The 14,058-nt window shown below is 40.5% G+C and overlaps 3 protein-coding genes across 4 annotated transcripts; all 3 read right to left on the bottom strand.

Annotated features, from left to right (window-relative positions):
* Window positions 1–854: 854 nt before the first annotated feature.
* LOC115672668 (phosphatidylinositol/phosphatidylcholine transfer protein SFH3-like) lies at window positions 855–6,560 on the bottom strand. Of its 2 annotated transcripts, none has more exons than XM_030594546.2 (15): window positions 6,142–6,560; window positions 5,680–5,732; window positions 4,644–4,905; window positions 4,045–4,144; window positions 3,660–3,926; window positions 3,275–3,352; window positions 3,071–3,172; window positions 2,934–2,983; window positions 2,659–2,758; window positions 2,498–2,572; window positions 2,268–2,342; window positions 2,040–2,163; window positions 1,452–1,831; window positions 1,191–1,265; window positions 855–1,098 (listed from the first exon to the last, which is right to left on the bottom strand). In XM_030594546.2, the coding sequence occupies exons 2-15, from the start codon at window positions 5,723–5,725 to the stop codon at window positions 1,081–1,083; spliced, it is 1,752 nt and encodes a 583-aa protein (XP_030450406.1). In that variant the 5' UTR covers window positions 5,726–5,732; window positions 6,142–6,560; the 3' UTR covers window positions 855–1,080. The 2 variants fall into 2 exon arrangements, with proteins under 2 accessions (XP_030450406.1, XP_030450408.1); XM_030594548.2 differs by lacking the exon at window positions 6,142–6,560 and adding an exon at window positions 5,861–6,059.
* A 1,216-nt stretch (window positions 6,561–7,776) lies between these two features.
* On the bottom strand, window positions 7,777–9,341 carry LOC115672510 (AAA-ATPase At3g50940-like). The gene is made up of 2 exons (XM_030594318.1): window positions 8,337–9,341; window positions 7,777–8,193 (listed from the first exon to the last, which is right to left on the bottom strand). Exons 1-2 carry the CDS (start codon window positions 9,339–9,341, stop codon window positions 7,777–7,779), a joined length of 1,422 nt encoding a protein of 473 aa, XP_030450178.1.
* Window positions 9,342–11,852: 2,511 nt separating this feature from the next.
* LOC115672511 (protein HYPER-SENSITIVITY-RELATED 4-like) lies at window positions 11,853–13,125 on the bottom strand. The gene is made up of 2 exons (XM_030594320.1): window positions 12,412–13,125; window positions 11,853–12,269 (listed from the first exon to the last, which is right to left on the bottom strand). The coding sequence occupies exons 1-2, from the start codon at window positions 13,123–13,125 to the stop codon at window positions 11,853–11,855; spliced, it is 1,131 nt and encodes a 376-aa protein (XP_030450180.1).
* Between the last annotated feature and the right edge of the window lie 933 nt (window positions 13,126–14,058).

The following is a 14,058-nucleotide window of genomic DNA, read 5'->3' as shown; positions in this document are numbered from 1 at the left end:
AATTATTTTATACGTTGCTGTGGAATGGAAGCAAAACTCTTTTCCGATTGCAAATATTGTCCTTCTTTCGTTTCGTACCGGCACTAGCCAAACTCGATTTGAAATTAGTTCGAAAAGCAAAATAATGTAGTTTTTTACTCGATTAAATTTGCGTGGCGACTACAATGGAGATTGATTGATTCTTGGTTGCGGCTACCTATGCAGATTCAAAAATCTGAGATTAAGGCCATAACCACCAAAATCCTGCATGCATCGAGAGAAAGGTCCTCTGTACTGATCTGGGTCTGATTAGTCTCGAGTCTTATCAACTCTCGCGATACAACACCATCAGACCTCTCCATCTAGCAGTGAACTGAGCTCTATCCCGGATAAGTTTGGTAGGAAGAGTAGGGATTTGTACGAGCGAAAACACTTGATCCCGTAGTAATATATTTGGACAGTCAACAAATGTCATGTCATCATCTCATGTCGTATATACTAAACGAGCTTATGCCCAACCTGTGGAAAATGAAAATGGAAGATTAATACGACGATGTTGTGTGTGGCAACCGCATGGCATTGCCTCGCTATCGAGAGAGAGAGAGAGTGTGTGTAAATATATCTATCATGTTTACAGACCAAGAAAGAGAGTGAGAAACTCTTGACATCTTCAAAGTGAAATCCTTTTGACTTTGAAGACCGAACGATTTAGTTTCGTTATCCGCAAAAAGAATGTCGATATGAATCCAGATTGAGACTTTGGATTGAGTCACTCGAGCAGGCAAACAATCATTGCGCCACCAACCAGTGGATGGCTTGTATACATATTAAAATCTGACGACAGTGATTGAGAAAATTATCTTCTCCTTTCCCAATTGGCAATCACAGACAATCTGTATTATAAAGGTTCAAAGTACCAAAACCAGGACACACGGCCTTATCTTTGAAGTATAGACTTACTGGTGACGCAAATATGAACGAATGAAAAGCTTGTGTTTTTCATGAATGGGGAATACATATGAAACAAACTGAGGTCAGAAAAGAGTTAATTTCAGTACAAAAGGAATTGTATGGGAGCTTGGACTTCTGAAATCCACGCCTTTACCAACGGAAGACATTCTGCAATTAGGACCCAAAAAACCATCAATTGAAAGCACGACAACAAATCCGATAGATGCATAGTGTCATATTGGAGGCATCTCTCAACTCACCAGCTTCTTTTTCTTCTTCTTTTTCTCAATGTAGGCCAAGAGCTCTTCTTGTCGGGCAATGGCTTCCTCCAGTGTCTGTATGAATTCAGTAGTCAATGCCGATTATATTCTGAATAAATTTGTCGATCCTACGATTTTCGAACAAGCAAAAATGGCAAGCACTCAGTGCAGATTTTGTACTCGTAACTTGATGAATTAGGTGGCATACATTTGGCAACAGGCAGAGCACTTAATATTTATAAGCTCACGCTGTGCATATACCTTCGTGGTTGAAGATAGCTCCTGTTCTAGAGCTTCAACGCGACCGACTGCAGCAGTTAGCATCTCCTCCTTCTCAGGCGGCATGGATGCTTGTTTCGTGCTGAGAACAATCACTTTCTCTTCTAATTCAGCCATGCGCTTCATCATGTTCAGGTAATCATCGCGGGATATAGAAGGCTCCAGCAACTGATGACCTTTTTTCATTGTGTCAACATAGTAAGTGGGAGTGGAGTAAAGGGTTCCATCTGTGAGCTTTCTTGGCATGTCACGTGTCATGCGGACCATAGTGAAAATACCCATGACGAACGCCAAGACACCATTGAGGATGAGGCTGCTTATAGATTCAGGAGATTTGCAAGGATCAGGCGGGACAAAACAACCTGGTTAACAGGTGACACACATGATTAGCTCAGAAATTATAATGATAGCCACTTTGAAAGCTGATGCAGTTGGGTAACCATGGATGCTAACAAGTTCTAAAACTTTGCTCTCATTTAAATTCTCAAAGCATCTGCGATCTTGTATAAATAAAAAGTTCCAGAAGCAATTAAATAGAATTATTCTTGGAGCATGCATCAGATTGCATACCTTTTTCCAGTCCAGATTTGGAAGTCGGTAATGTGTTAATCCAATCAGTGTCAACTGTCTTGTCAATTATAGGTACAAAGCAATCATAAGCGTTTACAGTGTCGCACTTTTTCGCGATGGAAATCTACACAAAAGGAGATTATCCATCATTAAAAGCTCTGGTGTCACCCTCATGTAATGAAATGCCATAGAACTCGCTTCATAGACAGGAGAGAGTTTTGAACGCACCTTCTCTTTTGTCACACATGGAGGTTCTAAATTGCTCGCATCGGGAACTGCTGTTAAGTTGGAAGAAACGTACTTCTGCATTAGGGGACACATGCATATTGATGTTATAAGGAAGAAATGTCGGCCAATTTATTGGCACAAGGTAGGAAAAATTTCATATCCAAGAAGAAGAGAGGGCCGCTGCTAAATAGAACTCAGAAATCGAGCCTGATTCCCCTGGCATTAGTTACCTTTTCTCGAGAGATTGTCTTTTCGTCGATGTCCGACAATTTTCTCACACATTTCGAATCGCCATTGTGAACCATCTGAAAATAGATGAATGAATCCTATTGTTATTTGCACGGACATGGAGAGTGGTTCAAATGATGGGAACAAAAAAGCAGCAGCGAACCTTCAATATGTCAGGATTGTTCCAGGGGCCCTTATCAGAACGCATGCAACCACCTTTGTTGGCACAAGTGCATGAACCACCAAGGAACTCTGGCAGCTCACTAGTCAAAGCCAAAGATTTATAAGTCAAGGATTTTTTTTTGGCAAGTTGAAATAATTGGAAAGCACGGTATTTGGCAAATCGCAGCTGTTCATTGGTTGTATGACAGAGATACACAAGACAATGAGAGGAAATATTGAAAGCATATAGAATAGACTAAAGAATGTCGGACCTACCTTGCGTCGATTATTTCAAGCAACTTGGTCTGGTATTTGTTCCCCAGAACCTAGTAGAGAAAAGGCACCAACATGCTAAGGTCAGCTAAAGCAGAAACGGAGCACTCTTGGGCAGCATATCTGTGAAAGGTCCTTACATGGATTTTTGCAGTAGTCTTTGGGTCAAGGAAGGATTTAACCGTGTTCCACAAAAGCCTGAATCCGGAGCCCGCATTAATGATGAACATGCGGTTTAGAGTCTAAAATTCGTTGGCCACCATGAGCATCATAATAATAAGCAAATCCAGCCAAGAAGGGAATTAGAGAGCTTGAGGGGGTTGAAGTTTGAGTTTGCAAAGTACCTCAGGATAGTTATCCCCATCTATTTTTTGAAGACACGTGACAAGATCCCTTGCAGCTTTATTGAAATTTTTGAGCCCCTGCATATGCAATGAAGCTAACATTTAGGTTCTCATCAAAATCCCCTGTACAACAGTTTAACCAATCATGGTACTCCTAATTCCTAAAGACGGTGTTAAAAGTCTATTCTGCGTGAGTTACCAACTCCTCAAGATGGTGCTCTACTTCAATGATCTCCATAATTGCTCGACATGTTTCTTTTGGCAAGGTTTAGAAATCCAGAGTTGGTGCTCACAACAACCATTTACAACACTAAGAGATAATTTTCTGTAATTAACCAATACTGTAAGGTGTCCTACTGAGAAATTTAGGAAACGTCTTACGCACCACCCCTTGGACATCCAATATGGTTGTGCTCTGATCTATATGCTTTTTGGCTGCGATAGAACAAGCTGGGAACTTAACAGCAAAAGTCCTCTCGAACTCCCGCACATGGTACTTAACATAGCGATCCATTGTTGTCACTTGCATCAGTTTATTGGGGTCAACTTTACCCAGCCTCTCAATGTAGACAGGTCTTCCTTCCTTGTCCACACCATGGTGTCCTTGTGGATAATACTCTAGGACATCATCAATTTCCTTGAAATCGAAGTCCTGAGCAAAGAAACCGATTAAAGGAAGTCGAAGAACCGGGTATAATGATCTTATATCCAAAAGTATGAACCAAAGCAGAAGCATTTGACACAGAGGTTATTGATTTTTCCATTGGTACCTCCATGATTGTGTCAGCACCAAACTCCTTCCTCCATTGTAACATGTCAGCCCACATTTGCTTTGTCTTCTCTATATCGAACTTTCTGGCCCTCAAAAATCTGTGTCAAACAGCAATAGTTGATATTACACTGTCTAAACTCCATCCAGGATGGGCCCAGAAAAGGAATTAAAAGGAAGAACTCCATCCAGGATACATCTACATGACTATATTAGTATGCAATGATGATCATGTCGAGGGGTGTTGCACCGTCTCCATAAGGCGTTGGATTACTCATTACACGGGAAGATACACGCTAAGAGTTCAAATACTAGAGAAATTGGAGCATCTATAGAGGTATCTGAAATCTAAAATAAGTACGTGACATAGACATGGAAAAACAAAGCACTTTCTTCAATGATACGGTGTGGGTCATTGTGAAAAGTCTTAGATGAGAGAATGATTTGCTGTCAATGACAAAATTACACATTGGCAAAGTCAACTGTCAGTGCTTGATTGTTGCCTCTATATTAACTTCCATATTGGAACACCATTGTGTTCATATCCAACGCAGACGCACTAGACACATCGAATATTCAGTGCGAGAGCAAGGAAGAGACCTGAGCATCATATGAGGGTCATCATGTCTAGATGGTAACAATTCTTCAAGAATGAGAGCTTGGCGAAATGCATCAACTGCCTGGAGTTCTTCCGAGTCAATATCATCGTCAAATGAGACAGACATGACTTTACTGCTTCTTCGACCTCGCTTGGTCCAAGAATGCCTAAATTTGGTTGAAGCATTAATTGCCTTCTTCTTAAGAGATCCGAGCCTGGTCTTCCTCTCATCCTCAGAATTCTCCATGTCGGGCTTTTCGAGAACTGTACAATGAAATGACAGAACTATTAAAGTTGCAGGAAGAGCAAAATGGTGAAGTTCTCTTTGATCTTTACCATATGCTATGGAGCAATCACAGTCTAATGGAAAACATTGCCTCTATCCTCATGACATGTTGCCAATGTGTAGACAGAAACGCACATAAAACAACTTGGAAGCAAATACGGCTGTTACAACGAAAGTATATCTTTGAATAAATCAAGTGAAGAGAAGAATCCGCAATTTTAACAACTTTGAGATCAGAACTGTTGTCTCTGGTGCTTCTATGGAAATACCATACTGGATAAATATGGTGGGAAATTCTCGACATTTCGTAGAATACAGAAAGCATGCAGTTGTTCCAACCTTCCATTCACTTTCTATAATCTCATTCACTAGATGAATTGTCACATGCTATAACCACATTATCTCTCTTTGTTCATCTTCAATGATCTAGAAAACGACAATGGGTAGCCTCACAATTTATTCGCACAGATTGAAACCAGAAATGAAAACCCTCCTCTCAATTATGTAGCTTCTGATAGCTATTGCAACGAGTTCCCAGAATTCAATAAATGATGTAAAACCTCAGTTCTTGAATATATTGACTCCTTCGTTCAATACTTTTCCAGAAATTTTGCTTGCGAAGTTATATGTCCATAACATACGTAGTGAATTCAAACTTGCAGTACAACTGAGACATTTAAGCCTCCATTTTAGATGTTTGTCAGATCAAAGATTTACAGGAAAACATTGGAGGAGGAGAGGAAAGCTGGTACCTGGTTTAGCATTGCGATCAAGAGGTCCCAACATTTTGTCACTCATGATTAATCTATCAATGAGAGCACAAGGCACACAAGAATCAATCATTTGTGCCAAAAGGGGGTCATGTTTAACACCATTTACATGCCATATTGCCTACATTGCCGTATCAAACAGCTGAAGAATCCAAAATTTTACCTTGCAATGTGGAAACACCAACTCTAGACAAACCAGCACGTAACTAACGCGGATTACTCAAACACCTTCTCACATGCACAAGATTGTACAAGAGATGAACTTTTGCCATGAAAGGATCAAGTGGGAGTTCTAGGCAATCGCACCAGCTAAAAAAATCCCAAATGGGTTGCTAAAAATGATGAAATATCCGGGAATTATCTCCAACAAGAAGAAGACGCACATAGATCGAAAGACACAAACCACAAAAGGAATGCTTTTTTTGGAGAGAGAGAGAGAGATACCTGTCTGGACAAGAATTTAGGGAGCCTGAAAGAGAAGTTTATCTTTGATCCCGAATATATCTCTGAAATTTTGAGGACGGCCGATGTGTCACAGGACAACCTGTACAGAGAGAGAAAGAGAGAGAGAGCGAAATGCAAGCCACTCCGTTCAAAGGTTTGTTTGCTGCTCTCTCTACCCACGCAAATTCACCAACTAACAAAACCGACGTTTTTGTTTTCCACGACATGAAAAAGGCGCAAAAAAAAAAACACCTTAACCGTGTCTCTTCCTTGACCTTCAGCAGTTGTCGAAAACTACCATTTTTTCATTCTCTTTCAAGAAATATTAGCCAAATAAAGAGGAACAACATCCCATGAAAACCGTCATGGTGAAATTAGACTTGGCTGATCCAATCGCGCTCTTAGTTGGCTTGATCCCATCATACAAGTCAGCGATTTTGTCCAACTCGATTGGAGAAAATTTCTGATGCAGTTGACTTGTTGTCACTTCTTGATGCTCGCAGTCGAAAGATTCATTTGTCTTTCTCTTTTGGGGAACTTGAATAGGGTGCCCAACTCTGAGTTATGGTGCTCCACTAAGAATCCGTACGTGGATCATTCAACTGATACTGGTAGATACACGAAATTAACTATAAAATTCTTATAATAAATCATTAGATACACGAAATAATAAAAATTCGATTGTGTATCGCGATATTCTTTTTAAGTTCCGATAAAAATAGCTATATTTTAATATGCAAATTTTTCTCATTTATGGTACATTTATAGTCAATTCATGATAGCAATAAATTTTTATTTTGACATATCAATGCAAGTGTTTGTCATGTAATTATACGAAAAATGACGACTTATACCGGTCCGTATGGTGTATTGCTTAATTTTCATTCTGTAAAAAACTGACACAGATCGAGAATGTCGTGTATGGTAATCACAGAACCAATTCTTTCCGCAAGTTGCATACTTTAACTTGTTGTCATACATCACATCGGCTGATTATGCAGTGTATAAAGCCCTCTGAATATTTTCTCGCAGACTTAACCCTACTAAATGGCTGTGCACGCTCATTCTTGATGACTGATCCGATATGTATTACCCAAGAAGCCTTCTAAATCTGATGAAGTCCTGAACTTTTGGTGTAAAGTCAACTCGAATTCATCTTAAACTGCTTTCTTGAATGTGAAGAAAGTTGCGACTAGAACAATTGCTTGTTAAAAGAAAAGTGCAATTAAAAACTAAGCGCGCGACTTCTGGGAAATTGAAAGAGTTTGCGCAGGATGAAATGTACCAAATAGCACAGTGATGCGTTTCTTTTTTTTTTTTTCGCTATTTGCTGTCCAGACTCAAACATAGACGAGCTGGATGATGTAGTCATGTGACATGCATTCTGTACATGACAAACACTCTGCAGTCTATACAAAAAGACGAGCAATGCCTTCTTCTATGAGTATGTTGATGATTTTCAAGAGTCCGAATCCGCATTGGAACAGTAGGCTATTCTCGAACAACTGAGGATTCGCCTTGCAAATATCAAACTTATGACGGCTTCAAAAATTGACGAAGAAAAAGCTGCAAACATACCTTTTTTCTAAACAATCGATTTGACATGGTCTCACACAAACTTTCATTTAGTCTGTACTAGTTCTCTAACTTCTCTTTGCTGTCTCTTTTATGGTCCTGGTCATTCACTTGCATTTGGGGACTCTCCCTTCTCTTCGTATGGAGAAATCCTAGCAGACCCTGTAGGGCAATGTCAGGATCATCATTCTTCAGCAGTTGCTCCCCGACTTCGGCCGGGGTGATCAGCGCAGACTTCATTAGCTCTTCAATTTCAGGAAATAGTGGGTGGTCAGTCGTGCTAAGATAATTAGCCACCAGTGTTTTGAAACCACAAGGCGTGCAGTATGACATGTGAATGTGCATGTCCATTCGTCCCGGGCGCAACAAAGCAGGGTCTAGCTTTTCTTTGTGATTGGTCGTGAACACTATGATTCTTGCATCGCCGCAGCTTGACCATAACCCATCTATGAAGTTGAGAAATCCTGACAATGTCACCTGTGAGCAAGAAGAAACCTCATTAGATGAGGAAATGTCCAGGAAGAGGCAGATCATTAAGTGCCCTTTCAACAACCACTCAACGCATTTTCAAGAAGCTTATGGAATATGTACCGAAAGAGTAACCTATTGTTTGCATTTACCCGGCTTTGTCGAAGTGAGGGACGTTTACCAATTGGAGCTGATGTGTCGTTGTCCGCTTGTTGATCTTTCAACTCGAGGCTGCAATCTATGTCCTCAACGACAAGTATGGATTTGTTTTCAGTTGCCAACAACACTTTACGCAGCTGAGAGTTATGAGAGATATTTGTAAGTTCCAGGTCATAGATACTGAAATTCAGATAATTGGCCATCGCGGCCACCAAGCTTGATTTCCCTGTGCCCGGCGGACCGTAAAGTAAATACCCCCTTTTCCATGCCTTCCCTACTCTCCCATAATAGTCCTTCCTCTTCACGAACCTATCGAGGTCCTCCATTATAGTCTTCTTGAGGCCTAAATCCATCGCCAATGTGTCAAACGTAGATGGATGATGAAGGTTCACAGAATGCCATGAATGTTCCCTACCAGAGGGGAATCCTCGAAAGTTGTCACTTTGCATAGTATACAGTTTCAAGGTTTTTTGTGCTTCTTGCACGTTATACCCCTCGTTTAGTATGAAAGGGAAATAAGAATTGAAAACCAAATCCTTATGTTTCTTGTGAAACTTCAGCTGATAATACTGCACTTCTGACGCCTGGGATTGCCGGCCTTCATGTGTCATCTGCTTCAGTTCAACCTCTCTTGTAATCTGTCTCCATTTGAAGTTCACCCCTTGGAAGACATCTGTTACTTCTTGATTCTTTGCCATGGAAATAGACATCTTTGTCCCTTTTACAGGCAAACAGACTCTATAAGACCGAGTTGTCGGAGAAGTTTTGTTGCCTAAGTAAAGATCGACGGCCTTGTATATTTGGTTGCTGGCTAGGCCATCGTATTCTTCAATGACTACGGTCACTTCAGCTGAAAGGGACTTGAAGAAGCCCTGGATGCTCCTAAATAAGTAATATCGCAGCTCATATGGTACGAGATCGCGAAGTAAGGACCGGACAACCATTGTTGAAGCAGCAACGGAAGCTGCGGTTGAGACAATAGTTTTCACAGAGGGCATGTTAGCATCAGAAAACATTGTTTTGGCTGACAGAAGATATATGAAAGTTTAGAGTCGGGCATTGCTTTCTCGCCGAAGATTGTGGATATTTATGGTTCTCCGCACCATAATAACAAGCTAGCTCCTTGCACAAGAAATAAGATTCGGCTGAGAGTTGTGTCCTTGCTTGTCTTAAGGGTCAAGTTCGAGTTCGATTCTCCCTAAGGAATTTGTCCTCACTCGGTCAATCAGGCCAAATTGCCGTTAACAGAGCATCAGAGGCTAAGCGCATTTGGCAGTGTTTGCATCCCCAGCGAACAAGATCAGAAGCAAGCAGCGACACATGCGAGGCTGTCATTCGAGGGGTTTGTGCAGTTAGTTATTTCAGTTTTAAGGGAGCCCGACAAGTGACAGGTTTGCAAGTTTGGATACTTTCAGTGATATGATCGATTCAAATGGAGAGAGAGTGAGAGATGCATTGTCAAATTTTAGATTGGTGTTCATACCTCAACGCGGCTTCAACTTTGAAGTTGACGTTTTTTGTCCAGACATATCAAGCAAACTTTCTAGACCTGCATACAGACATTCGGCCGGCACATACAACTTAAGGAGGGAAATTCTTACAGGACATCATATGGTTGATTTGGACTGATTCTTTGATCCTGCGCCTAGTTGAGATTTTAGCCCTCGCAGCTGAATTCGGAGGCGAAATGCCTGTTCCCACAGCAATGTATCTAATAAAGCTCTTAATCATCCAACGTTCTACGTACAACAGAGATGAGATTCTTCACTTGCTCCTCTCCTGCTTCGGCTTTGATAATAAGTTAAGCCCCCAAAAAAATCTGGCAACACTAAGTCCGTGATGTAGAATGATGGCGAACGCAAATTATCAGGAAAGAAAAAGGACCAACGTCAGCGGTAAGACTTCCAGAAACTCAAGCATAGTTTAGATTGAATTTGCTTTGTCAATTATCATATATATACCCAAATTATAATTATATCATGTCGATGTTGTTGGAAAAATTAGATGAAGAAGGAGAAGAAGAATTTACGTATTGGGGGAAGAAGATACGTAACACTATTTGTTGTAATCAGAAAAAAAATAATAAGTCCAAGAAAACGATAACAAAATAAATAAGAGGTGAGATATGGTTAACCGAATCTCCTTAAGGCGATTAGTTCCTACCAATGGTGCTAAGTAGCTTCATGAACTATACCTCTCAAGATACAACACCTCGAACCTGTTTGAATTAGTACTATGCAAATAGGACTCTGTCGAATACTTCTTGAAACTAGCACACTTAGAGAAAATTGAAGAGAGGAGATGTAGGTGCTTTTGAACCTTGCTTGGAATGAAGAATTTCAACTCTATTTATAGAGTTTTAGAATTCATGTACAGAAATGATACATGAACTAAAAATTAAATAAATATAAGAATCCAAGAGATATATGAATTAAATAGATACGTGAATTAAGTAGATACACGAATCCAAGAAATACATGAACTTAAGAGATACGTGAACGGAAGAGACGTATCTTGTTTTGCTCACATTCGTTGATCCATTAACCCACTATAAATACAACAGATGTCGTCTTCACATAATTAAATATAAAATCATTGTGACAAATCATTAGATACACGAAGTAATAACAAAATTCAATCGTGTGTGGCGATATTTTTTTAAGTTCCGATCAAAATAGCAATGTTTTAATATGTAATTACTTATTTATGGTAAATTTACTTTAAAATCATGAAAGCAATAAATATTTATTTTGACATATCAATCCGTATGCCGTATTGCTTACTTTTCATTCTGTATATAACTAAAAGAGATCAAGAATGTCATGTATGGTGATCACAGAACCATTTCTTTCCGCAAGTTGCATACTTTGACTTCTTGTCATACATCGCATCGGCTAATTATGCAGTGTCTAAAGCCCTCTGAATATTTTCTCGCAGACTTAATCCTCCTAAATGGCTGTGCAGGCTCATTCTTGATGACTGATCCGATATGTATTACCAAAGAAGCCTTCTAAATCTGATAAAGTTCTGAACTTTTGGTGCAAAGTCAACTCGAATTTATCTTAAACTACGTTCTTGAATGTGAAGGAAGTTGCGACTAGAACAAATGCTTGTTAAAAGGAAAGTGCAATTAAAAACTAAGTGCGTGACTTCTGGGAAATTGGAAGAGTTTGTGCAGGATGAATTTACCAAAAAGCACAGTGATGCGTTTTTATTTTTTGCTATCTGCTGTCCAGACTCAAACATGATGTAGTCATGTGACATGCATTTTGTACATGATGAAAACTCAGCAGTCTATGCAAAAAGACGAGCAATGCCTTCTTCTATGAGTATGCCGATGATTTTTAAGAGTCCGAATCCGCATTGGAACGGTAGGCTACTCTCGAAACAACTGAGGGTTCGAACTTAAGACGCTTCAAAAGTTGACGAAGAAAAAGCTGCAAACATACCTTTTTTATCTAAACAATTGATTTGACATGGTCTCACACACAACTTTCATTTAGTCTGTACTAGTTCTCTAACTTCTCTTCGCTGTCTCTTTTATGGTCCTGGCCATTCTCTTGAATTTGGGAATTTTCCCTTCTCTTCGTGTGGAGAAATCCTAGCAGTCCTTGTAAGGCATTGTCAGGATCATCATTCTTCAGCAGTTGCTCCCCGACTTCGGCCGGGGTGACCAGCGCAGACTTCATTAGCTCTTCGATTTCAGGAAAAAGTGGGTGGTCAGTCGTGCTGAGATAATTAGCTGCCAGTGTTTTGAAACCACAAGGAGTGCAGTATGACATGTGAATGTGCATGTCCATTCGTCCGGGGCGCAGCAAAGCAGGGTTGAGCTTTTCTTTGTGATTGGTCGTGAAAACTATGATTCTTGCATCTCCGCAGCTTGACCATAACCCATCTATGAAGTTGAGCAATCCTGACAATGTCACCTGTGAGCAAGAAGAAACCTCATTAGATGAGGAAATGTCCAGGAAGAGGCAGAGTGATAAGGCCCTTTCAACAACCATTCAATGCATTTTCAAGAAGCTTATGGAATATGTACCGAAAGAGTAACCTATAGTTTGCATTTACCTGGCTTTGTCGAGGTGAGGGACGTTTACCGAATGGATCTGAAGGGTTGTTGTCTGCTTGTTCATCTTTCAACCCGAGGCTGCAATCTATGTCCTCAACGACAAGTATGGAATTGTTTTCAGTTGCCAACAGCACTTTACGCAGCTGAGAGTTATGAGAGATATTTGTATATTCCAGGTCATAGATGCTGAAATTCAGATAATTGGCCATCGCGGCCACCAAGCTCGATTTCCCCGTGCCTGGCGGACCAAACAGTAAATATCCCCTTTTCCATGCCTTCCCTACTCTCCCATAGTAGTCCTTCCTCTTCACGAACCTATTGAGGTCCTCCATTATTGTCTTCTTGAGGTCTGAATCGATCGCCAGTGTGTCGAACGTAGATGGATGGTGAAGGTTTACGGAATGCCATGAATCTTCCCTACCAGTGTATCCTAGAAAGTAGTCACTTTGCAAAGTATACAGTTTCAAGGTTTTTTTTGCTTCTTGCACATTATACCCCTCGTTTAGTATGAAAGGGAAGTAAGAATTGAAGACCAAATCCTTGTGCTTCTTGTGAAACTTCAGCTGATAATACCTCACTTCCGACCCCTGGGATTGCTGACCTTCGTCTGTCAGCTGCTTCAATTCAACATCTCTGGTTATCTGTGTCCATTTGAAGTTCACTCCTTGGAAGACATCTGTTACTTCTTGATTCTTTGCCATGAAAATAGACATCTTTGTCCCTTTGACCGGCTAACAGACTCTATAAGACCGAGTTGTCGGAGATATTTTGTTGCCCAAGTAAAGTTCCGCGGCCCTGTATATTTGGTTGCCGGCTAGGCCATTGAATTCTTCAATGACTACAGTCACCTCAGACGAAACTGACGTGAAGAAGCCCTGGATGCTCCTAAATAAGTAATATTGCAGTTCATATGGTACGAGATCATGAAGTAAGGGCCCAATGACATTTGTTGAAGCAGCAACGGAAGCTGCGGTGGATACAATAGTTTTGGCAGAGGGCATGTTGGCATCAGAAAACGTTGTTTCGGCTGAAGGAAGATATTTGAAAGTTTAGAATCGGGTACTGATTTTCGCGGAAGATTGTGGAAATTTATGGTTCTCCGGACCAAACTAACAAGCTAGCTGCGTGCACAAGAAATAAGATTTGGCCAAAACGTAGTGTCCTTGCTTGTCTTAGGGGTCAAGTTCGAGTTCGATTCTCCCTAAGGTATTTGTCCTGTCTCGGTCAATCGGGCCATAGAAATTATTTCATATTGCCATTAACAAAGCATCAGAGGCGCATTTGGCAGTGTTTTGCAGCAAGAGGTTTGTGCACTTAGTTATTTCAGTTTGAAGGCAGCCTGACAAGTGACGGGTTTGCAAGTTTGGAAACTTTTAGTGATTTTTATTGATGAATTCAAACAGAAAGAGAGTTACATTGTCAAATTTTAGGTTGGTGTCCATACCTCATAACACGACTTCAACTTGGAGTTGACGTTTTTCGTCCAGACATATCAAGCAAACATCCTAAACCTGTATCTAGAAATGGTTGATTTGGACTGATTCTTTGATCCTGTGCCTGGTTGAGATTACAGCCCTCGCAGCCAAATTTGGAGGTGAAGTGCCTGTTCCCACAGCATTATATCCAATAGAGCTCTTAATCATTTA

This window comes from Syzygium oleosum, unplaced genomic scaffold (assembly GCF_021117445.2).
Source record: "Syzygium oleosum isolate NSW1041296 unplaced genomic scaffold, Sole_v2.1 Sole_v2.33, whole genome shotgun sequence".
Lineage (NCBI taxonomy): Eukaryota > Viridiplantae > Streptophyta > Magnoliopsida > Myrtales > Myrtaceae > Syzygium > Syzygium oleosum.
This window is presented reverse-complemented; position numbering and strand designations above follow the sequence as displayed.

Excerpts from the sequence above, each read along its gene's own strand:
- LOC115672668 (XM_030594546.2), bottom strand. The coding sequence starts at position 5,725 with ATGAGTGACAAAATGTTGGGACCTCTTGATCGCAATGCTAAACCAG. Across the intron at positions 3,353-3,659 it reads TATTGGATGTCCAAGGGGTG|GGGCTCAAAAATTTCAATAA; the intron begins GTGCGTAAGACG and ends TTGCATATGCAG. Across the intron at positions 3,173-3,274 it reads ATGGGGATAACTATCCTGAG|ACTCTAAACCGCATGTTCAT; the intron begins GTACTTTGCAAA and ends AACGAATTTTAG.
- LOC115672510 (XM_030594318.1), bottom strand. The coding sequence starts at position 9,341 with ATGCCCTCTGTGAAAACTATTGTCTCAACCGCAGCTTCCGTTGCTGCT. Across the intron at positions 8,194-8,336 it reads CCTCACTTCGACAAAGCCGG|GTGACATTGTCAGGATTTCT; the intron begins GTAAATGCAAAC and ends TCTTGCTCACAG.
- LOC115672511 (XM_030594320.1), bottom strand. The coding sequence starts at position 13,125 with ATGTCTATTTTCATGGCAAAGAATCAAGAAGTAACAGATGTCTTCCAA. Across the intron at positions 12,270-12,411 it reads CCTCACCTCGACAAAGCCAG|GTGACATTGTCAGGATTGCT; the intron begins GTAAATGCAAAC and ends TCTTGCTCACAG.